At 41.8% G+C, this 23,066-nt stretch overlaps 2 protein-coding genes across 2 annotated transcripts; one reads left to right on the top strand and one right to left on the bottom strand.

Moving 5' to 3' along the window:
- Nucleotides 1-118: 118 nt before the first annotated feature.
- On the top strand, nucleotides 119-22,408 carry ift140 (intraflagellar transport 140 homolog (Chlamydomonas)). The gene is made up of 30 exons (XM_068583921.1): nucleotides 119-254; nucleotides 795-958; nucleotides 1,106-1,327; nucleotides 1,482-1,603; nucleotides 1,740-1,870; nucleotides 2,261-2,436; nucleotides 2,515-2,606; nucleotides 2,676-2,782; nucleotides 2,917-3,059; nucleotides 3,281-3,484; nucleotides 4,168-4,240; nucleotides 4,393-4,484; nucleotides 4,650-4,777; nucleotides 4,917-5,034; nucleotides 5,163-5,284; nucleotides 5,382-5,517; nucleotides 5,646-5,777; nucleotides 6,368-6,606; nucleotides 17,632-17,809; nucleotides 18,323-18,513; nucleotides 18,616-18,711; nucleotides 18,828-18,960; nucleotides 19,134-19,277; nucleotides 19,398-19,526; nucleotides 19,698-19,880; nucleotides 19,978-20,181; nucleotides 20,379-20,591; nucleotides 20,874-21,040; nucleotides 21,145-21,286; nucleotides 21,403-22,408. The coding sequence occupies exons 2-30, from the start codon at nucleotides 812-814 to the stop codon at nucleotides 21,580-21,582; spliced, it is 4,344 nt and encodes a 1,447-aa protein (XP_068440022.1). The 5' UTR covers nucleotides 119-254; nucleotides 795-811; the 3' UTR covers nucleotides 21,583-22,408.
- Nucleotides 8,575-15,947, bottom strand: tmem204 (transmembrane protein 204). The gene is made up of 3 exons (XM_068583351.1): nucleotides 15,538-15,947; nucleotides 14,629-14,784; nucleotides 8,575-10,268 (listed from the first exon to the last, which is right to left on the bottom strand). Exons 1-3 carry the CDS (start codon nucleotides 15,815-15,817, stop codon nucleotides 10,024-10,026), a joined length of 681 nt encoding a protein of 226 aa, XP_068439452.1. The 5' UTR covers nucleotides 15,818-15,947; the 3' UTR covers nucleotides 8,575-10,023.
- Nucleotides 22,409-23,066: the final 658 nt, after the last annotated feature.

Raw genomic sequence — 23,066 nt, 5'->3', positions numbered from 1 at the left:
TTTAAATGAGCTGTCAAGAAACTGGGGATGAGATCAGATGATGAGATGGTTTTGTTGAGACTGACGTCACTCGGGTTTGTTCGTTGTATTCCGGAACTACTCCTCCTGTCGGGGTTGTCAGGGGCAACTGGAGGAGACGCTTTTCACTCACACTGGAAGCTACACAACAACAGCAGAAGTAAAGATCGATGGTCGAAGTTATTTCGAGATATAAACAACCAAACTGACAGTAACCTGAGGAACGCGACATTGAGGTTGGTCTTAAGATATTGTAACGGAGGGTTGAACTTCTACTGCAGCGAGAACTAGCAATTAATGCTAACTTTGGCTAGCTTACCTAGCTTAGCTCCTGTTAGCAGCTAAAGCTATCTTAATCATGAGTCGCATGATGGCACTAACGTTAAGGGTAGCTGATAGTAATCTGTAAGTAATCTGTTTTGGTGAATGAAGTGTAGGTTGTGTATGTACTCATTAGGGATTTAATGCTCGCTAAATCAACTAACGTGACCGTTGACGTAACATACACAGTGAAATGTATCTTTTGGAATCAATGGATGCTATTTAAGGTTACGTTCAAGAAAAAAACACATCGGTAACTTAATCACGAGTTAAAACTCGTGATTAAGTTACAGAGCTTTTTTTTAAAAATCACGAAATAGCTAGACAGTGAGGTATCTGGGCATTATGCTGTACAACAAATACAAACAGCTGTGAAGTCCAATACAATACAACCTGTCGAACCATCTTGAAGGTCCATCTGGCGCCATTCCCATGTTTTTTTCTTTCTTATTCAGAGAGGAGCAGTGGGGACATGGCGGTGTATTTTGACCACCGTATCGAGGCCCCTGAAAGCAGCAATGTGCCCTCTCAGTTGACCTGGCACTCAGCTCTTCCTGTACTGGCTGTGGCCTCAAGCAGCCCCTCCACTGGAGGCAATGTAGACCTCTACCTGCAGCAGGTAAACACTGGGCTTTCCTGATGATCACTGACACAGAAAGAAAAAACACTCTGTTATATCCTCGAATATTTACTGTCTGAATATTCTGAATTACAGCACACCTGACTAAGTCTGTATACTTTATACTTTATCCCTCTCCGTATGCAGGGAGAGTATGTCAATAGCTGCCATTTAGAACAACCTCACCTGCCCACAGTGCTTCGCTGGCATCCCATAAAGCCTGTGTTGGCACTCGGCTGGGAGAATGGACAGGTAGTGCTACTGACACACCCCTCCGGAGATCAAACTGTCCTTCCTAGCATACATGTGGCCTGCATCACACTGCTGGAGTGGAGTAGCTCTGGCAGCCGATTAGTAACTGGCGATCAGGTGAGTGTATTGCAGTGACTGTACACAGACACAAACATCATAAATGTGCATTTCTCTGAGAATACTGTGACTAGGGTTGAATTACCAATGGCATAATTAACACATAGTGCCAAATGTAGAATGACATAAATATGGTGTAATTATTTAATGACAGACTGGAGTGCTGGCAGTCTGGAAGGTAGATGCGAGAGGGAGACTTCACGGAAACCATCTTGTGAAGCATGAGTACAAAAAACCTCTAACTTGCTGCATCTTCAGACCGGCCTCGCCTGGAGAGTAAGTAAACAGGATGCAATGCTCAGAGTTAGTTATTCTTTTTGCCAGTGAAATAATATTGATAACATTGTGATATCACTAGGCCTTCTTGAACTGAATGCCGCATGCTGATAGTAGAGCCTAACTTGTGTTACAGTGATGTGGCAATGCTAGCCCGGGCATCAGTTAGTGGAGATGAGAGTGCTCTGGACATGTTCAGCTGGAAGGGAGCACCTCTCAAGATGGGCCCACAGGAGGGACTTGCATTCTACGTCAGCACTGCAGATGGTGAGAGTTTGTTTTTGTTGGTTGTTTGTTTCCTCAAAGCCACCTTGTGTGGCTCATGACTTCTACAATATCTATTACGGATCAATGATTATGACCAATTATCTTTCTATGAGACAGTTCATAATATCTTGAGAGTATGTGTTATCATGCTGGTTACTTGTTTTAAGCACTGTGCTCCAGCTAAGACATATTAAGCTAATTTGATGCATTAACATTCAATAAAAAGATCGCCACACACACTTTTGCAGTTTTTCAATAAACTTAAATTGCTAAAATGCATAACAAAGTATTGGTATTGAACTAAAATCCCATTGGATTACTGGAAAATACAATAATGCTTTGAGACAATCTTACTTTCTACATCTTTAACCCTGTGTACCTTGTATATAGGTAAGGTCCACAGTGTGGATGAGCATTGTAAGACCAGCGCACTGCTCAGTGTGGAGGGCGCAATCAAGAAACTGCTCTATCTTGAGAAAAGAGACGTACTTGCTGTGGTCACAGAGACCCTGATGTTGTCACAGTACACTCTTGGACCAGAGGGAGGAGCCCAGGAATTTATGAAGGTATACAAAAATCATCATAGATGAAAAATGTGTTCCTTCCGGTTAGTTTCTTTTGTGAACATGTTTTTTTCATGATAGGTGAAGTTGAGCAGCAAGACTGGGCAGAATGTAGACATTGTCTGGACAAAGAACGGCCTCCTTATCACAGCAACAGGGGAACAGGTCATCAGGTCAGTGTACACACTGTTTGTGCACACATACTTTACATTCCAATTTTGAACTTGAATTTCTATTTTTAGGTTATGGGACCTGGACGGAGACGACAACTATGTTTTGTCCCTCAACGAGACTCTGGGATTTGAGAGAGGAGAAATTATCAACTGTGTTGCATATTGTGCAGCAAAAGGTAACATATACCATTACGTCATCACACAACTTGAGTTGACAGATAACACTTAATCAATCCCATTAATTACTTCAATACACATTACAATTATTAAAAAAGTAATTGTTTCTGTATTATGTCTTTGGCCACCTCAGAAATGTTGACAGCTGGTACCAGCCACGGCCGCATAGCAATGTGGAAGATGGTGGTGCAGGCAGGCGGCAGCAGAGGTGACACCAAGGCCCAGTGGAAGCTACAGACACCCACAGAAATAGAAGGAAATGTCATTCAGCTACAGGTAATGTCTGTTTTACTAAATGTGCTATCTGCACATACAAATACATTATTTGAAATGACGTGACATAAAGATAAAATGTCATTATTGACAATATATATATATATATATATATATATATATATATATATATATATATATATATATATATATATATATATATATATATATATATATATATATATTATTCCGCTGCAAAAGTTCACTCAGACCTTCCTTTTCAGTGGGGCTCGAGCCTGAATCTGCTGGCGGCCAACAATTCAAACACTGTGCGGATTCTGTGTGAGCATGTGATGTCAGCTCATTTCAGCCAGCAGGTGGCAGCAGTGCAGCTCACCCCAACCCAGCTCAATGTCACTCTGTTCACCACAGGAGTGCACCTTGCTCTGCAGTCCGACATGCATATCAAAGGAGTTTATGTTACTAAGGTAAGTCTCTGTAGCTGAAGATTCCAGTGTGTAGCATTTCTGGAGATCTATTGACAGAAATGGAATATAATTGTTTATTACAAGTATGTTTTCTTTAGTGCAATATTACCTGAAAATAACAAGCCATATATATATATATATATATATATATATATATATATATATATATATATATATATACATATATATATATATATACATATATATATATATATATATATATATATATATATATATATATATATATACATATATATATATATATATATATATATATATATATATATATATATATATATATATATATATATATATATATATATATATATATATATATATATATACATATATATATATATATATATATATATATATATATATATATATATATATATATATATATATACATATATATATACATATATATATGGAGCGGGTAATCTTCACATACTCGGCTATGTTGCACTGCCATATTTTTACATTAGCCTAGAACGAATAAACCAACCACTGGCTCCAGTTAAGGCCTTTCAAGTTTTTGCATTGGCCACCGTAGTTTCACAATCTGTAATGTCACCGCTCGATGCAACACATAGGACCTTTAAGAAAAGACAATGATCGCCTGTCCAAAGGTAAAAATTGAAATAGAAATAATTTTAACTGGATGTGTGTTGTCGTACCAACAGGATTCAGTGACAGTGTGGAGTGGCAAGCAGGTCACTGTGTATGAGCTCTCAGGGACAGCTCTTCGCAATACAGGTACCAGACTGAGTTAAAGATGGGATTTTTTTTAGAGACTGCACTGATTCCTGTGTACTTGACACCTTCTGCCCTGATTTAGAAAAATTATGCTTTTCTCCTTCATTTTTTTAAACTTTCTTTTTCCACCGCCGCTCTTGCCGGTTTCCCAGGATCGTTTCCTTGCGACTCTCATGTCGTAGCTGTACATGGTGAGAACCTCTACACGGTGGAACCGAACAGGGTTCAGATTCGTACGCCACAGGTCTGTTGCCCCACCCTAACAACTACTATCCTGTATTCACAAAACACAGAGACGGAACAAATGCTTGAACATACATTTTATGAATGTAAACTTTGTGTAGTTGTGAATTGCTGAATGTGAATTTATTTTAAATGTTGAATCATATTTTTTTCCTTTCTTCTTTAGGGCACTGTGAAGCAACTGCTGACCTTTTCCAAAGCAGAGGGCAATCCGGTACTACTTAGTGTGTGTCAGTCTTACCTGGTGATCGGCACAGACACAGCACACATCAGAGTATTTGACCTCTCTCGAAGGTATATAATGTTAATAAGGATATTGGTATCACTTCCGTTCATAAAGCCAGTTAACTTTCATGTATTGTACTTTTCTATTCATTGACTACTTTTAGGATTTTTTGTCCAACAATGCCATTCTTACTGTCTGTCTTTCTAGAGATGCCAAAGCTCACTGCAGTACTAAGAACCTGGCTGAACAGATTGCTAATCTGGGAGCCCTGAAGTCTGTCAAGTGTAATGCCAACGGCAGCCAAGTCAGCATCCTAATCTCTCAGGTAAATGGCCAACATGCAACAGTCACCTTTTCCTTTTATATGTGCTTTTAGAGCTACTTTTATTGAATATTTCAGGATCCTAAAATGTGACCGTTTCATGTGAATATTTCTCTAACTCTTCCTCTTAGGTTAATGGGCGACCGGATCACAAAGTGTACTTTTATGACGTTGAGATGGACACTGTGACACACTTTGACTTCTTCGTTGGCAGACCGTCCAGCGGTATCTCACAGCCAGAGGAAAGTGAAAGGTAGCTCATGTTGCTTTTGACTGTATTTGGGTTCTTCCCGTGTAGAGTTTCCTCCTCCTGGTTGTCTGACACTATACATGACTGATCTGTGTTCCAGGCAGCAGTTTCAGGGGACAGAGCTTGGTGGTCGCTGCCCTGTGTCTCACTTCTGGGATGAGAGTGAACCTCGTCTTTTTGTTTGTGAGACCGTGCCGATCAGTTCTGAATCCTCATCAATTAATTTATTGGATACGGTAACGACTGCTCTTTAACATTGAGATAGTCTTGTGCAGCTCTATATTCAAAGCCTGGCACACACTGTAGTTTTGACTAGGACTCGATTTAAAGTTGTTTGACAGTATCTTACCTTCCTTCTGCTCAGACTGACGTGTCGGTAGTGACACTCTTCTGTACGCAAGAGCATGGGCTCCTCCTACAGGACTGCTACCCTAAACCTTCAGGCCTGCAGGCGCTCCTCGCTCTGGATGTGCCCTACTATTATTTCAGCTGCAAGGTGAGGAATGAAAACACTTGTTGTGTGTTGTCTCTTCATTGGATTGGGTTCTCATGCAACATCTGGAAAGTTGTCATTTCAAATCTTCAGTATTCTTCAACGTGGTCCTCGTGTTTTTGTTTGCACCATCACTCCCTCTTAACTGAAACTCACACTGTGTGTTTGGTCTTACACACCCCAAGCTATTATTTCGGAGGGGGGTGGTCTTTCGACCAGAAGTAAGTGTCTGTCCCTTACAGTGTGTTCAGAAAGCTTACGTATTCTCGACTCCCATCCACTGTGGTTGTGTATGCTTTGTGCTGCATCTCCAAGATCAGCAGCACAAGTGCATCCCTGAACAATCTAGATGTCATTATGCTGCGTCCAGTTCCCATCCACCATGTCTTAAAGAATAGATTTGTTCTGTGATGCTTTGTTGTTGTTTTGTTGGCTTCTTATCTATTTCCAAAACCAATGTTTTTCCCATTGAAAGTTGTCTTACTAATAATCATGATACTTCTTAATGTGCTACATTTATTTACTGGCTGTGAACTGCATGTTTACCCGATCTTAACACCATGTTTTTCCACCTGGTGTGTACCCTTTCTCAGCCTGGTGAGAGCGATCCAGCAGAGATTTCCGCCCCGACATCAGCACCTCCACAGCAGACCCAGCCATCAAGCGGTCCTGCTGCCCAGATCCCCCACATGGTGTCCAGGCGAGCTCTCAGAGACTTTGTGGGCCTGGAGAACTGTGAGAAAGCAACTCGCGACGCCATGCTCAACTTCAGCTTTTACCTGACCATCGGCAATATGGACGAAGCCTTCAAGTCTATCAAGCTCATCAAGAGGTAAGGCATCAGTGTCAGCTCAAAGAGAGGAGACGTGCAGGACGGCATGCCCTGGTACGATCGCTGTAATACCTTTTCCCAGCAGCCATTTCCACAGGGGCTTTAGTTCAAAGGCCACAGGAATAGCATTGTTGCTATAACCTTGACTCTTAACTCAGAATGCGCTGCAATAGTTTGCTAAAAAAACAAATTGCTTTGGACTTACATTGAGAATGTGGCATTGTTGCCTCTGGCTTTTCCAAACCCCTCATGTCATTCAACACCTTTGACTGTAGAAGTCAACATGGAGAAAAAACCACCACAATAGTTTTGTAACCTTCATTTTGACATACTCTCTTTAAGTATAGATCAAAGTTGTCTATTTAGTTATTTTCCTTAAAGCGTTGTCTTATCCCTATGTTATACAAACAAAGCCGGCACTTGTCAGGTTTTAAATACTGTATGCATAATTCCACATTTAACTACACCTGGTAGTGTATCATATTGTAATGCTACAATCAAATCACATCCACCAGAGAATAACCTTTATTTGATTATGTAAGAACATGAAATTATATTTTAAACACAGGACATGATTAAGGACTTTTTTCTGTGTCTGTGCTTCGGGAAGGAACTCTTGAAATGTGTATATAGGCTATGCGACTGTTTCTGTTACTGTGCGGGTGTGTTCAGAGGGGATGTACTTTTCTAAACACACTGACCTACGCACACACACACACACACACACACACACACACACACACACACACACACACACACACACACACACACACACACACACACGCACACACACACACACACACACACACACACCCACACCCCTTGCCAGCTTGGTCCAAAAGGAGTGCCCTTTCCATTCTTGCAAACATTGAATCAGGTCACTAAAAGGATGTGCGTGTCTGTTCCTGTGTGTGCTGGGGAAACGTATGTGATTTCAGAACAGATTTGATTTTATCTTTCGCAGAATACGTGATTCAGGGCACTCTGTCTGAATTCTGCTGTAGTGTTGCTCTGGCACATACAAATATGACACAAATGAGGAAATAACATAAAAACAAACAAATGGGAAAATAGCTTATCACACTGGCCGGATATTCCAGAGAGTTTAATAGGCATGATGACAGCTTTACTAAGTTCCTCATTGATGGCTATTTTTACTGCTGCTTCTTAAAAAAAAAAGGTCAGCATTGTGCTCGATTCCCGCACATCTCCATCCACAGGAATATGCATTTCCTGCAGCCTAAACCTGTACCTTCTGGGACTTGTTTTGAAGGTGCAGATTTCTGAATTGACAAAGACTCTCATACTTGGGTCAGAGACTGGCTCAGAATCCAGGCTTATTTCCTCTAATACAGGCTTTACTCGGCCTCAACCATGGATGTTGTGAATCAAGTAGAAAAAATATCAAAGTAATAATTCACTTCAACCAAAACGCATACTCTCAGCATGAAATTCCTTCTGCCTCCCAAAACAGCATGTCAGATAGGTTGGAATGTCTTTTTTCAGTCCAGACTGGGCTACTTCCTCTCATTCATGCTGTCCTTGACTTCAGGGGATATGCTACAGGGTTATCTGCGACATGAATTCAAGCCTCTTACTGTCCTTTTGCCAAAACTCCCCCTTTCCATCAGGAACAAAAACACCCAAGGAAGTGTTCAGGAGTGAAGCGGAGACTGATAGATGATAGATCGTCATAATTGGCTGAGGTACATGTGACCCTCATGCTCTTAGTTTCTGTCATTTGTCATAGGAAATACAACTCACTGCTTCAAACCATTCATTTTTCGGAGAAGTAATTTCCGTTCCATGAACAAACATTAGAACTGGAATTGTAAAAAAACATAGATATCTATGTTTATCTTTATTTATCAGAGCAGGAGCGTTTTTATCATCTTTCAGCCGACAGGTTTGAGTCAGTTTTTCAAACTTCAATTAAATTGATTTTACAATGATTCTCGTTTTGATAAGAGATACAAGTGTGTTTGGAGTGTTATTGTTCAATAGTGGTAACGCACTACGCCTACAGCAATATACGGTATGTGCAGCACTTTGTCTTTTACTATACTATAGTGTACTATACTGTGCTATAATATGATAATATGACAGTTTAGTTCATATGGATTCCGAACAAATCTTGAGGGAGGTTCATTCTTGACCTTTAAATCACATCTCACGGTCGTCTTTGAGCATATACAGTATATATCTATATATAAATATATATACATAGATACATAGATAACACTAGCTGCTGAATACATCTGTAATTTATGGTCTAAAGCTAAAGCATCAAACATGCCAATGATACAATTATGTTGCTGAAAGTTAAACAGTTATACATTATACTGTATGTCATTAAAAATAGTGAAGTTTATGAAGTTCTGTGTTGTCCATTTGTCAGGTGTGTTGTTGGACACCAAAACAGCTACAACTGTTTTAATATTGACCAATTAATGTATTGAATTTATATGTTGTACTATTATTGTATTGTGCCCCTATGTTTGAACCACTGATAGTCTGAAGTTCTTTGCAGAAGTATGATAATGTCACAATAATACTACAAATGATAACTTTATCCTTTATATCAACATATTATATTAATTTTTAGTATACAGTATGTACCAAAAGCGAGCAGGGGTTTCTATGGAAGGCACCGTGACAATTGCATTTTTAAATCTGTATGTCATATCAAAATGCAGTATAACACACACTAAAACATTTGTTACCATCAATTTAACAAATACTGCTTTAAAAATATCCAAATTCCTTCCATACATTATTTGGCAGTTCAGTTGTGTTTTCTTCCATTCTTTAGCCATAAAAATATGAATGGGATAATGACGCATTCAGAGAGAGTAAGAATATTCCCTCATTTACGTATGTTCTTGTTCATTTGATCAAAATAGCACCTCTCATTGGCTGTTTTCAAATTCAATATTTGGATATATATGAATGTTTGACAGGCTCTTCTGCTTTTATCTTGTTCGTTTACTTACTTGCAACACATATCATTAATAATATTATGTATTACTCCAATACGCTTTAAAAGGATGAAAACAAGTATGAGGTATTCTGGTATTACATTTTCAACAGCGTTCATAATTTCCAATTTCATAATTCTGCAGGAGGCCATTTAATAGGTGCACATACGAGAAAACGGGTCAAGTTCCAGCTTGATCCTTTAATGAGCAGGTTGTTTCATTTAAGACATTTAAGTCCAAATTTCATATTTCGCCACAAATGAGCTCACCCGAGCATGAATACATAAATCAGCATACAGTTTTGAATATGTGTGGAAGGTTAGGGTTGATTTCTACATCAATTTGACTTGTGTGCCCTAAGAAGCATTATAATTCTGATATCAATGTTTATGGTTGTGAAATAGTTGAGAGCACAGTCTTGTTTGCTTGGATTATGCGGTCAACAAGGCGACTCCACATAGTCGTTGTCTAGGCGTGGATGGAAAGGGGATGCCAGTGAGCGGCTGATGATTATAACTCGAGGTGCAAGGCAGTCATCGCGGCGGTGCAAAATGTTCCAGATGAGCATGGCCGCAGCCATCGTGGCCAGCAGGCAAGCGGCTATGTCCAAGTAGCAGGAGTAGGACAGATGTGTGTAGGGCCCGATCCTGTAGAAGGTCACAAGTCCAATCACCAGCACAAAACCTGTACGGGAGCATCGAGAGAAAAGGCTTCAGTCAATGAAAATGCACCGCCGTTCTCGTTTAGCAACATCTGAAAGGTGAGGTTCCAGTTAGATGTATTTATTGAATGTTTGGCCACAGAAAAGAAAACGTTCCCCTGGCACTCCTAGGCAGAGCAAGGAGAAAGTGTTCAGAAGAATGTTTTCTTTTCTTCGACTATGTACACGGAACATTCAGAAACATTGTGTGTGTGGATGGTGAACCCAAAGTGTCTTTTTGAAACCCCACATGCTCGAATGTCGACTTCCAGTCCTGTGGCCTTGTACAGTTCAGCGGGAGCTCTGTGTGGTGCCTTTGAATTTGGAAATCTGTTTCCTTGTAGGAAGAACTTCTGAGATCTCGAGATCAAAGTTCTCAATGGTTTAAAAATATCAGAGCATGAATATATATATATATATATATGTGCGGAAAAGCCTTTGAGATGTTTTATCTCCTGATTTCTTTGATTCCCAGCGAGTCACGCAGGGAAACACTTCCGTTTGCATGCGAAGGCAAAAAGCCACAGCCTTTAACTCCATGCTGTTTCTTTGATCTTTACTTTGTGTTATCCAGCATTCTCTGTGGAAAGTGGAAAGTTATTCAATGCACACACCTTTTCTCATTCTTTAGAAGTGTGTATGAAAGCCCTCAACAGTCAATGCTGTTCAAGTATCCCTCAGTCAATCCCTTATTTACCACATTCAAGTATGGTCTGGAGCCATGATCCAATAGTTCAACAATAACACATGTCTGAAAACCTGCCCTATCCACTTTGTAATTAATACAGGCACCAAAAATAATCATTGGAAATATGGATGTTGGTGCTTTAGGTTATGAATCAGTCAGTTTCCTGGAAGAATCGGCGGCACCAAGGGGGGGGGGAGATCATTTGTATTTCTTTCTCTACGTCTACAGTGAGATGTCGGTCATTGTTTTAAGTGAGGATGTGGATGACTGCGTCTCTGTAATATTGCGTGTCACCACCGCAAGTACACATAAGAATGCAACTGTTTGCTCAATCTGTTCATGTTCAACCTGTTTGGCTCCTTATCCAAGAAAATGAATGATCTCCTGTCCAGGTTCCAGCCCGGGTGGGCTGTGTGAACCTCTTTTTTTGGCAGAGACTTATCTCTCAGACTTCCTTTCCCTTCTTCCTCTTTCCATCCTTCCTTCCTTCCCTCCCCTCCACGCCCTAAGCTTCGAGGTTGATACATTTGTGCACATTTGACATGATCTGAGTCTTATCTTACGGCCAGGTCTTGGAAATTCATTTCGCTGGTTCGCGTTCCATCCAGATAACCATGCTTTGGCTTATTCCTTAATTAAAGTTGTTGGCCCGCCTGAAGGTCTTGCTCAAACCTTTATCACTCCTTCATGATCATTAAACTCTTGAGCCACACGTTTCTGGGAAAGGTTTGTCTCCAGATTGAACAAGATCTGAAATGAGCCTCACAGTTGCAATTCCTCAAAATCAAAAGAAATGATAATTTGCGTCTCAGTGGGACACGACCTGCTGCCATGACTTTTGACACGTTAGAGCACGTTGTCCATTCAGAAAACACATTCCAGAGTGAAATGAACAATATGGGCTTTCAGCCTGGCTCTGCCAAAACCCGCTGATATATCACTGAATGGGACTGGATATTGTTATTCCACAGTCTGCTTGCAATAGCTGAGAATTTTGGCAGGTCTGAAAATGAAAACATTCCTTTCCTTAGAAAGAGAGTGATTGGTAAAAATATCTCCATTCATTCAGAGCTGACGCCCATTCACTGACTCCATGGGGGAGGTCGAAAGTAGGAATGCGGTATTAATGACTGAATTGACGAAATAGTAAAAAAAAAAAAAAAAGTCTGCATTTGTAAAATGAGGCACCTTCACTTTGATATTTAAGACATTATTTTGTATTTTCTTTCTTCTCTTTCAACTAACTAACTTAACTACTTATTGATGAAGCTAACAATTATTGTCTCTATCAATCAAGTCATCGTTAAAATAGTAACATATTTTCCTTCTTTATTTCATAAAGCCTAAGGTCATATTGTTTTGTCCCAACAACATTATAAAACCCCCAAAATATTCAGTTTATGATAAGACAAAGAAAAAAGCAGTCAAGAGACAAAGAAAACATCGTCTGTGTGATTTTGTGTTATTAACCTTGCTGGTGTTGTCTGTAGAGATGTCGGTTGTGTCCACCACTTGCCTGGAATTAAATATCTATCCAATATAACTTCTGGATAGATCCCCATGACATTTGGTACGGTCATGCATGGTGTCTAAAGAATAAATTGCAAAGACTTTTGTGATCCCGTAAAAGCGCACTCACCAGGGTAAAATGTAATTGTCCAACGCTTTGGTTCCCCCTCAGAGCCAGTACTGTGACTGGAGCCTCATCGGTTATCAAAGGAGTTACATTATTATTTTGTCCATTGACTTAATTGAATAATTCACAAATCATTTCAGATCCATATTCAAATTCCTTTTCTAAATTCATCTTCACTTTAGTAAGTCAGTCTTCACAAATCTGTGGCATCTGCGGATGAAGACGGACTGAAATGATTGAAAGTCCTGAAAAAAATCTAATGTAAGGCCCTTAAGTATAAATTGTTTTGTCTGGTCCTGCGTAGGTTTTTACTTGATTAAAACTCCCAAATGATATCATAGTTAAATATACAGAGAAGCCACAATGACAAGCATCGGAACAAAATGGCATAAGACTCAAATTGTCCCATATTGCCTGATGTAATTTTCATCTGTTTAACTCTGCGTTATACTCTTATCCTGCACATTCAGTTTTTGGTCTGAAGCATCCTATTTGCCAAGATGCATGTCATCTTATGACTCAGCAGCCTCGTCGGCCAAATACGGTAAAAGTTTAATCGGAAGATGCTGTTTTTCCAGAGAGCATTACTATTTTTAGATGTCAGGGAAATAGGTGTGTACTTTGTCACAATTGTTCCTCACGCCAACATTTGCAGAGAGTCTCATAGGTGATCATTGGTCATAACAGCTAAAAATGTGACTATGAGTTATGTTTCTTTTGGCATTGTCTTTGTTAATCAAGCTTTGGTGAGATCACTGCTCCTGGAGATTTGGCGGGTGGTCTTGTCCAATATTGGAAAACAGTGTAATAGGGTGGGTCTCAATCCTCTTGCCAAGGTCTTCAGATAAAAGCCCTCATCCCTGCTTCACGAGAGCCAAACACGCTCACGATAAAGAGGAGATTCTTTATTTGCCGCTGCTTGAGGACATTTTGTAAACACAGACATAAAAGCCAGGCCAGCTTATCTAGACAGAGGCCATTCCCACCCCGCTGTCGTGTGTGCCACAGGACATTTCTCTACCAAAACACACTATAAACACACAATCGCACCACACACACAGACCTGCATGCACACAATCCCTCCTGCCAGACACACACAAACACACAGTCCCTGTTGAAACTGTCTTTCCCGTCCATGCCCCCTCCCCTCGTTTTCCTCCTTCAGCTCTGGGGTTTGCATAACAGGTAGTCACAGACATTTCCTCGTCCTGAGCAGGGATATCCTGGCGCCCGACAGTCGCTCCCTGGCTCAGCGCAGCTCTAGCCCATGGACTCTGGGACTGGGACTAAATTTAGACCCAGACCCCGCTCATGCCGCTCTGCCATAAAGATACCAATGGGCTGAGCGAACGCTGCACACAACACACTTCCTCACCAATGGCTCTGGTACGGGCAAGATATTGATGTGGCACAGTGGGTTGGATGGATGGGTGCTGGGTGTGGAGGAGGGGGTTTGTTGGCAGGCTTGCATTGAAGTTATTTCCCATACTAATTAATCCTGAGGATACCCCCCTTTCTGTTTTTCGGTTTCCTAGTTTCCCCCTATCTATTGTCTCCCTTTGTTTGTCTGGTGAGTTTTAGTTAATTTATACTTCATTCTAGCTGTTGTCACTTTTTACCCGTATTATCTACTTTCACCTTGGATTTGGACTTATCTGGAGTAAACATATTGTCTAGCAGCCATTTCCCAAAAATCCAGGTTTATTTTGTACAGAGTAAACTCAAAGCAAGAGGTGCTTTTGTCTGAAAGTTTTAACAATGAGTATTTGGCCCGAGAGGCTGATCTCTAGTGTTGGACAGTCAGCCAGTCTCCCCCTGTGCTTTTGTCCCCTCTCTTTGGCACTCTACCAGAAAGCAAGTGAACCTTGCCCTGCAGCATCTGGATTTTCTCTTTCTTTGTGATGTTATGTGCATAGTTTATTAGACAGGAGAGTACTTAGAACTGACATCAGACGTGCTTTTCTGAGACTTGTTTCCCTGCTGATGCAAACAGACAAGTTGTCGACACGCTGGTACTCACTGGCTAGCTGGAAGAGTGCAGCAATGGCCTCCTCCCACCACTGGGTCTCCTGTGTGATGAAGGGCAGCTCCATCAGGCCAAGAAGGAAGATCAGCTGACCGGCAGTCAAGGCCACGGTAGCCATCAGGTTACATGCCCGCATCATGTCAAATTGCACTTGAGGGACCAGAAAAAAGCGGTGTCATTATCATCTGCATGATAAAGTTAGGTTAGGTCTAAACCTTGTCTTGATCTTTATGCTTTAATACAGTATGTGTCTGTAACATAAGGGACATTGCCATCATTCAATTTGGACACTGGACCTTCAGTGTTTCCCAAACTGTTTCTTGAATGGAAATTTCTCAAAGGAGCTTAATTTAGTAATGCAGCTCAACACTGGCTCTGCCTGGAAGCTCTTCCAGATAGAGTTAATGCTCATTTATGCCCATCAAAAAGATGCAATTGGCTTTCAAATGAATTTCATACTATAAATGTTTGGCTGGCTGCCATGTGCCAGTGTTTACACTCATACATCAGACTGCCAAGGAGCGAAAGCAAAGTGCTGGGGTTGTTTTCTTTTTGTTCTTTTCCATCCAGTGAGTTGGGTAATTTGGTTTGGGGTTTTTGACCTAACGTTCATCATCTCTGGCCAATCAAAAGCTCCTGAAAATGTAATCTATTTCTTTACCGATTCACAGTCAAATTCTTCTGCAGTTTCTTTCATCTGTAAAAGAACAAAAATGACAACTACGACCTGACACGGGTCACAGAGTTACTGAAGAACTGCAGAAGAACTGCTACATATAGGCTATACCAATTAATGAATTAACACGTCTGATGAGAAAGAGATGGGACACTTTACACTTAGCTAATGTCTTTATTGTTTGAGAAAGCAGTTCTTGTTATATTGCACTTTAATTAAAAACTTACGTTTGACCGTGCTGCGGGATTCTTGGTAGCCGGCATAATCAAAGCCCCATCCCAGGCCTTCGCACTGCCTCTGTGTCCCCTGCCCTCTTCTCCCGGCCTGGAGCTCATCGCGGCCTCTTTCCCCACTCGTGGGACACATCCTCCATAGTCCCACACTCCTCTTGCGTCCGTCCTCCAAAGCCTGCAGGACCCAGCTGGGGGTGAAGGCTGCAACATTATTAAGGACCAGGGACAGCAGGGCTACCGCCACCGCTGCCGCCACGAACCTCTGCACGGCCATGCGGCGCCGGACGGCCGCCACTTCTCCCCCTCCCTCGTGTTCCACCAACGACTCCTGATCCTCGGCAGTGTCCTGCCCGCTTCCTCGCCTCTCCTCTGGGGCAGTAGCACCAGCAGTGCTCGGGGCCCCCTGGCTCCTCTCCACCTCCTCCGCCACCACCACCACCACCACCTCCTCCTCCTCCACCTCCTCCAGCTGTTAGCGAGTGTTGTCCCAGCTCACACGGAGGTGGAATTGGCAAGAGTGTTGTCTTGAGGCTTAGCTAAAGAACATCTCCATTCATCCTCATTCAGGACTTGGTTGTTGTTGCAGCAGATCCTCAGCCCTCCTCCTCAGACAGTACTGCGGGCACGCCGGGATTAATCCAACTGGCACCGTGGTCCATTCCACTGGCTCTGGCTGGCTGCAGCTCGACTCTTAGATCTGGCTCCTTACTTGATGTTCTGTCTTTTTTTCCCCTTTGTACGTTATGGTCTCCTTTTCCTTCTACAGTGCGTTGCTTATTGCGCTGGTCTGACTTCTGTTTGTGCAGCTGGATTCTCTGTGTAGGCAGTCGATTGTTTTCCTTCAGCACTTCCCAATGCCTTCGGAAGAGTACAAATGCAAAAAAAGGATCTATTCTAACAGTGTTGCTCGGACCTGACTCGCCAGTGGCTTTACTGGGACTGACCCGAGACTGTCTCTCAACTAGAAAAATGCCACACTGCCTCACTGGAACCAGAAGTCCTTTGACCCACCTCCTTCTGCTTCTTTCTGTCTTTCCCTCGCTCTCTAATTTTCTGCAAATCCTTTAGGTCAGAGTTGAAATGTGGGGGAGTTTCTGTTCGTCATAATCCAAGACATCACTTCGCAACTGTAGCGAGCTTTAAACTGTCAGTTCCCTCCTTCATGATCACTTTAAATGTGTGTGTGTGTGTGTGTGTGTGTGTGTGTGTGTATGTGTGTGTGTGTGTATCGGTGTGTTTGTGTGAGAGAATGTCCAAAAGACCCCCTCTTAGACGTCACTGTTGTGTATTCTTTTGTCTGGAGCCCAGGGGGCGTTCGCTAAAGTCCTCTCTCTCGTGTGCAACAAACATATTGGCCGGCGCGGTCAGCCAGCAACAGGATGTGTTTCCTGAGAGGGAAAGAGGATGGGAAGAGGGGCCAAATGTGGACCTGTTCCTTCTCTTGTCTTTCCTTTTCTGTCTCTCTAGATCTCGCCGCTCTGTGTGCAGCGAGCTCTAGTAGTCCAAGTATCTCACATTTGATTTTCAGAGTTGCTTTTCTGTGACCATATAGAGAAAGATTTTGTCCAACAGTTACCCTCCGTTCCCTTCGTTCCCCCGCTTACAGCAGGGCCCCTAAAGATTTGGGGTATTTCCTGTTGCCTCACTTTAATAAACAGCCCACATCTGTATCAGCTAAAGCGAGGAGGAGGGAGGTGGACGCAAATAGAGACCAGATGGCTTTGGAATCTGGAATAGAAGAAAAAGCAAAAGAGGGCAGAGGGGCTGATTTACGTCAGCAAGACAAATTGGGAAAAAAAAAGGAAAGAGAGAGGTAGAAAAGCACGCCTCTCGCTTTGTGTTGAAGTCCTGCACATATTCTTGTTTATCTATGCTTATAGCACTGTTTGATCTTTTATGGACATTTCTTGTGATTCTTATATATGTTGAGATACTACTACAGTAGTAGAGGTCCAGTGACCAGTGAGATATTATGGACAGCTTTGTCACCATAAATACCTGTATATGACCTGTTTTCACACTTGAATATTACCAATACAGTGAGAACACATGACCCTTGCCAACAAGCCATTTCTCTTTCCTCTGTAGTAAAGCGGTTTGGGAAAACATGGCACGGATGTGTGTGAAAACCCGCCAGCTGGATGTGGCACGCGTGTGCCTTGGGAATATGGGAAATGCCAGGGCAGCAAAAGCACTGAAGGAGGCGGAGGTTGAGCCGGAGCCAGAAGCCCAAGTGGCCATGTTGGCCATTCAGCTCGGCATGCTGGTAAGATGTTCAAGTCGAGTGTAAATAACTAGTGAGACATGTGTCACAATCAGGCTAATGGATTGACTCGTGCCCATTTTCTCTGCCCAAAGTACCCCAAAGACATGCAGATTTTCTTTATTCTTCTTTGTTTGGCCATAATGCATTCATGTCATATAAAGACATGAAATGTTTAGTGTTGTACTACTCTTTCTCTTATTCAGACACTTTTTCTGTTCTGTATAACATACATTCAAAAACAGAAAAAGAAGGGATAAGATAGACAATGCAATAGATACATATATAATAAAAATAGAAAGGTCATCCTGCTCACTCAAGATTATAAAATCCATCCAAAAGATATTTTTTCTTTTTATAAAAATCCCTAAAGCTGTAGTCTAACATAATGCCACACCCTTGGCTCCAAATATTATGTCCTCTTTTTAGGTGCAAGCAGTGCACCACACAAAGACCGCGGGACTTTCCGAACCAAAGCCATTTATCTTTCCATCATCTTTTCCTGTCCTCCAATAGGAAGATGCAGAAAAGTTGTACAAGTGCTGTCAACGCCATGACCTGCTGAACTATTTCTACCAGGCGTCTGGCCAATGGCAGCAAGCTTTGGAAACAGCAGAGAACCACGATCGCATCCATCTGCGCACCACCTATTACAATTATGCCAAATACCTGGAGTCCATGGGCGACAAGACCCTGGCCCTCTCATAGTAAGACAGCACATGTGTTGCTGTTTGATGTCAAGGATAAAGTAGTTTTTACTTTGAGTAGGTAAGTATTACAAAGTCTGATTGCAAGCCTTGTTGTTACAGTTATGAGAAATCCGACACACACAGGGTCGAAGTGCCCAGAATGCTCCAGGATGACACAACATCTCTTGAGATCTACGTGCACAAAAAGAAAGACAAGTAAGTCCAGAGCTTCTCTTGGCGGTAAATACTTTATCACCTGAAGAGCATATTGCATTTTCACACAATACTCAGGCACTAAGTTATATTTTATCATCATCATCTTATCTATCTAGAAACATCTATAAGTGGTGGGCCCAGTACCTGGAGAGCCAGTCAGACATGGATTCAGCGCTGCGTTTCTATGAATCTGCTCAAGATTACCTCTCTCTGGTTCGAGTCCACTGCTACATGGGGAGCATTCAGAAGGTGACACAGTTTGTATTGCCGGTGTCAACATTGATCATATTTTGTTGGAAAGAATGACATTTTACTCATGTTGGGTGTTGCAAAGCTCATTATATGATATAAAATAGGCGCTGTGTTCATAATAATACTCATACAGTCCATACATGTGAGAATGTATTTATTTGCTATACCAGGCATCTGAGATAGCCAATGACACAGGCGACAGGGCAGCGTCATACCACTTGGCTAGACACTATGAGGGCCATGATGATATCAAACAGGCTGTCCACTTCTACACACGAGCCCAGGCCTACAACAACGCCATACGACTTTGTAAGGTAAAGCACTCCTCTGCCCGTTCTGAGTGAGAATTCTCTGTTTGTTCATTCATTGTTGTTGCTGCGCTTTAGTCTTTCTCTCGTCGGTTGTTGACATGTGGATATATCGTGTCCTAACAGGAGTCTGGTCTGGATGACCAGCTGATGAACCTGGCTCTGCTCAGTAACGCAGAGGACATGATGGAGGCCGCCTGCTACTACGAGGAGAAAGGCACCCACATGGACCGAGCTGTCGCCCTCTATCACAAGGTCCCTCACAAACGCCTGCTTTTTCTGAATGACTCAAGTTGGGCCATTTTAGATACTTCCACAAGGGGGCAGTACCGTGACATATATTTCAACTGAAAAATGGTGATGGATAAAAATACAGGGTTGACTATTTATTAAAGCTGTTATTTTCCGCTGATTTCTCCGCTGCAGGCTGGTTACGTTTCCAAAGCTTTGGAGTTGGCCTTCGCCACTCAGCAGTTCTCTGCTCTTCAATCGATCGCTGAGGATCTGAACGAGTACTCGGACCCAGCCCTCCTGGCACGCTGCTCCGACTTCTTCATCACTCATTCCCAGTATGAAAAGGCAGTGGAGTTACTGGTAGCAGCCAAGAAGGTAACTGCTTGTGGCACATCATCACCCATTCTTTTCAGTTCTTAAGCGCATACTTATATGTATCACTCTTTCATTTGTGTATGTACATGAACCAAAGTACCATGAGGCCCTGGAGTTGTGTGTGACCCAGAGCTTGACCATCACAGAGGAGCTGGCAGAGAGAATGATTGTAACTGATTCGAAAGACTTGTCTGAAGATGCCCGAAAGGAGCTGCTGGAGAGGATCGCGGACTGCTGCATGCGTCAGGGCAATTACCACCTGGCCACCAAGAAATACACACAGGCGGGCAACAAGCTGAAGGTAATACTGTGGTGTGTGTCGTAAACACTATATATATTATCTGCAAGCTGAGAACATCTTACAGGTATCTGTGTGAGAGCACAAACTCCATCTGGTCATGATGTCATGTGGCATCAGCAAATACCCAAATACATGCACATGCAAGTTAATATGCGATGTTAAACCTGAATGTTGAATGTATTTCATTTTTTAAACAGGCCATGAGGGCACTCCTCAAGTCTGGCGACACCGAGAAAATAGTTTTCTTCGCCGGTGTTTGTCGTCAGAAGGAGCTTTTCATCATGGCCGCCAACTACCTGCAGTCTCTGGACTGGCGCAAAAATCCAGAGATCTTGAAGACAATCATTGGTTTCTACACTAAAGGCCGGGCACCAGACCTGCTGGCTGGCTTCTATGAAGCCTGTGCACAGGTAAGCATTACTTTATGGAACATATTCTGCCATTTCATGATGTCTATTATTGGTACTTATGGGTTTTGTTGTAATTTGACTGTAAGCATTTTGGAAGAAATCTGTGGTCTTAAATAACATCTGTTCAGTAGATAAATCTTACCTCAAGAAAATTAATTATTACGTTTTAACTTGGAAATTCTAATTCTGGTGATATGTAATTTATAATAGTTGCAACTTCGATAGAGAATAATCCAGACAAAATACATTTTTTTTCAAATAACAATGTTTGCCATTGTTAAGGTGGAGATTGATGATTACCAGAACTATGAAAAGGCTCTGGATGCTTTGACTGAGGCGTTCAAGTGCCTCTCCAAAGCAAAGGACACTTCCACTGGACAACAGGAAGTAAGGCTCGCTGACCTGCAGCACAGATTAACGCTGATCAAGAAGTTTGTCCACGCTCGCCGGTGAGAATATAACTCATATCTGTTCGCTTTCGTATCTTCAAGAGCAACTTGTTCCTTTTCTTGTGGGTATTGTTGTTTTACTGACTGTGAGCTTTTGTCTGCAGGTTGTACCCGGAGGATCCTGGTGAGGCTGTGCGGATATGTGAATCCTTGCTGGAGGAGCCGGAGTTGGACCCTGCTGTCAGGATGGGGGATGCATTTGGTTTTCTGGTGGAGCACCACTGTCAGCAAGGCAACTTCCAAGTGGTGACTTTAATTGTTTTCTTTCTTCTTTTTTTTGATGTAATCGAAATGACAAATATCTGCATTTCGTCAGAGAGAGATCTAAATGTCAAATCATATTTTCCATCTTTCTTCTCCAGGCCTACCGTAAACTGGAGGAGCTCCAGAAGCTTCTGCCAACCCAGAACGTCCGGTACTATGTCAGCCACGCCAGCCTTGAGTCCCTGCAAAAAGAAATGGGTGTATCCATGGATTGTGGTGACAGCAGGCACAGTGTGAAGGAGGAGGACGAAGTGGAGGAGGACTTAACTGTATCTTAAGGCTCACCGATGATTTTGTTTTTATTTTGTAAAAACAGTATAGTATATTTTCATATACTTGGATTCTTTATTTATGTGTATGAAGAATTCCTACTTTCAAGCACATGATTATGCAAGAGTCTGCACTTCCTCAGACCGGGTACGACTGTGCAGTCGGCGTCAGAGTTCCCAAAACACGTCGTCACGTCTGTAAAAAGAGCACAGTATGTAGGTGTGTTGGTCACCATGGACGAGACAGAAGAGATGGACGGAGGGAATAATGCACCAAGACCACAATGAGGTTATTTCTAATCTTCCACACTCATTCAGACAGGTGACATGAGAGGACGTCTCCTACCTCAACAAACTGTATTTGGCCTGCAATACATCAAAGTTTCCAGCGTGACGGAGGACGAAGTGAAGGAATCAGCACCGGAGGATTTATTTATAGGGCTTTGATATATTAATGGTCACATAGCTTTGAATAATCTTTCTATTAAATGCAGAGGTAGTGAATTCTGGTACATCTGATGAAATTCCACTGAATCTTCACACTATTTGTAAAAACATTGAACACAAGTAATCCTTAAGATCTGGATCCTGGAATAGTGTTACTGCAGCGAAAAAAGTAATTGTCGCTTTTGAGCTGGATTTTGTTTCTAAGGCTCTGAATGTGCTGTTTGTCATATATTTGATTGTGTGGTTCACGTGCATTTAGAGAAATGTATTTTGTATTTAATTAATGTACCAAGCATCCCCTCAGTGTCAAAATTCATATCTTTGTAAAGCTTTTTTCAGCTATTTTTGATAACTTGTGAGTCTTCTTCACGCATGTGAATTAATATGTTTGACGCTACACTTGTTCATTGTTCTGATACATTGAAAACTTATTATAATAAAACATTTTTCTAAGTAAAGTGCACTCTATGGCGTAAAAAGCTTGTATATCACTAGTGGTATTCATATGCATGTATTTGTATTGAACATGCAAATTGGTGACGCTGGCACATTCTGACTTATCATTGTTGGAAAAGCACAGGTGTTAATAATAATATCACTAATGATGGCCTTTTATTGTTCTCACCTGTGCTTTTCCTGAAGTGACGAGTCAAATGTCATCCATGAAAAAGGCTCTCCTAGTCCTCTACGCATTATGCCTGTCACTCAGAGGTCAGACAATAAATGCTCATTATGTGAACATCACGTTAAGTCATTGTTACCAATGATGCAATAACGCAATAATGCAATGATAGTGACTTATTGGACAATCAACTTGTCGTTCTTTTCAACTGTAGCCACAAGATGGCGCTGCTATCAATGACATTTACCAACTTGCGGCCTCTGAAGCCAAAAAGTGTCCAAACTGGCTGGCTTCAAGTTTTCCTGGCTGAAGCAGTAAACGTTAAAATCATACAAGGAATAAGTAAATATATCTGTGAGAAGTTCCCACACAGTTTAGTTTTTTCGCACTGGAGAAGCGTTTATATCTCGTTGACATTCCTTCA

This window comes from Clinocottus analis, unplaced genomic scaffold (genome assembly GCF_023055335.1).
Source record: "Clinocottus analis isolate CAN_PGR_092001 unplaced genomic scaffold, fCliAna1.0.p SCAF_19, whole genome shotgun sequence".
Classification (NCBI taxonomy): domain Eukaryota; kingdom Metazoa; phylum Chordata; class Actinopteri; order Perciformes; family Cottidae; genus Clinocottus; species Clinocottus analis.
Note: the sequence above shows the minus strand (reverse complement) of the source record. Positions and strands in the feature narration are given on the sequence as shown.

Coding starts and splice junctions, on each gene's coding strand:
- tmem204 (XM_068583351.1), bottom strand. CDS start 15,817: ATGGCCGTGCAGAGGTTCGTGGCGGCAGCGGTGGCGGTAGCCCTGCTG. Junction 14,785..15,537: donor ATCCCGCAGCACGGTCAAAC/GTAAGTTTTTAA, acceptor TGGTCCCTCAAG/TGCAATTTGACATGATGCGG. Junction 10,269..14,628: donor TGCACTCTTCCAGCTAGCCA/GTGAGTACCAGC, acceptor GCTCCCGTACAG/GTTTTGTGCTGGTGATTGGA.
- ift140 (XM_068583921.1), top strand. CDS start 812: ATGGCGGTGTATTTTGACCACCGTATCGAGGCCCCTGAAAGCAGCAAT. Junction 2,607..2,675: donor ACAGGGGAACAGGTCATCAG/GTCAGTGTACAC, acceptor TTCTATTTTTAG/GTTATGGGACCTGGACGGAG. Junction 19,881..19,977: donor TACTGGTAGCAGCCAAGAAG/GTAACTGCTTGT, acceptor CATGAACCAAAG/TACCATGAGGCCCTGGAGTT.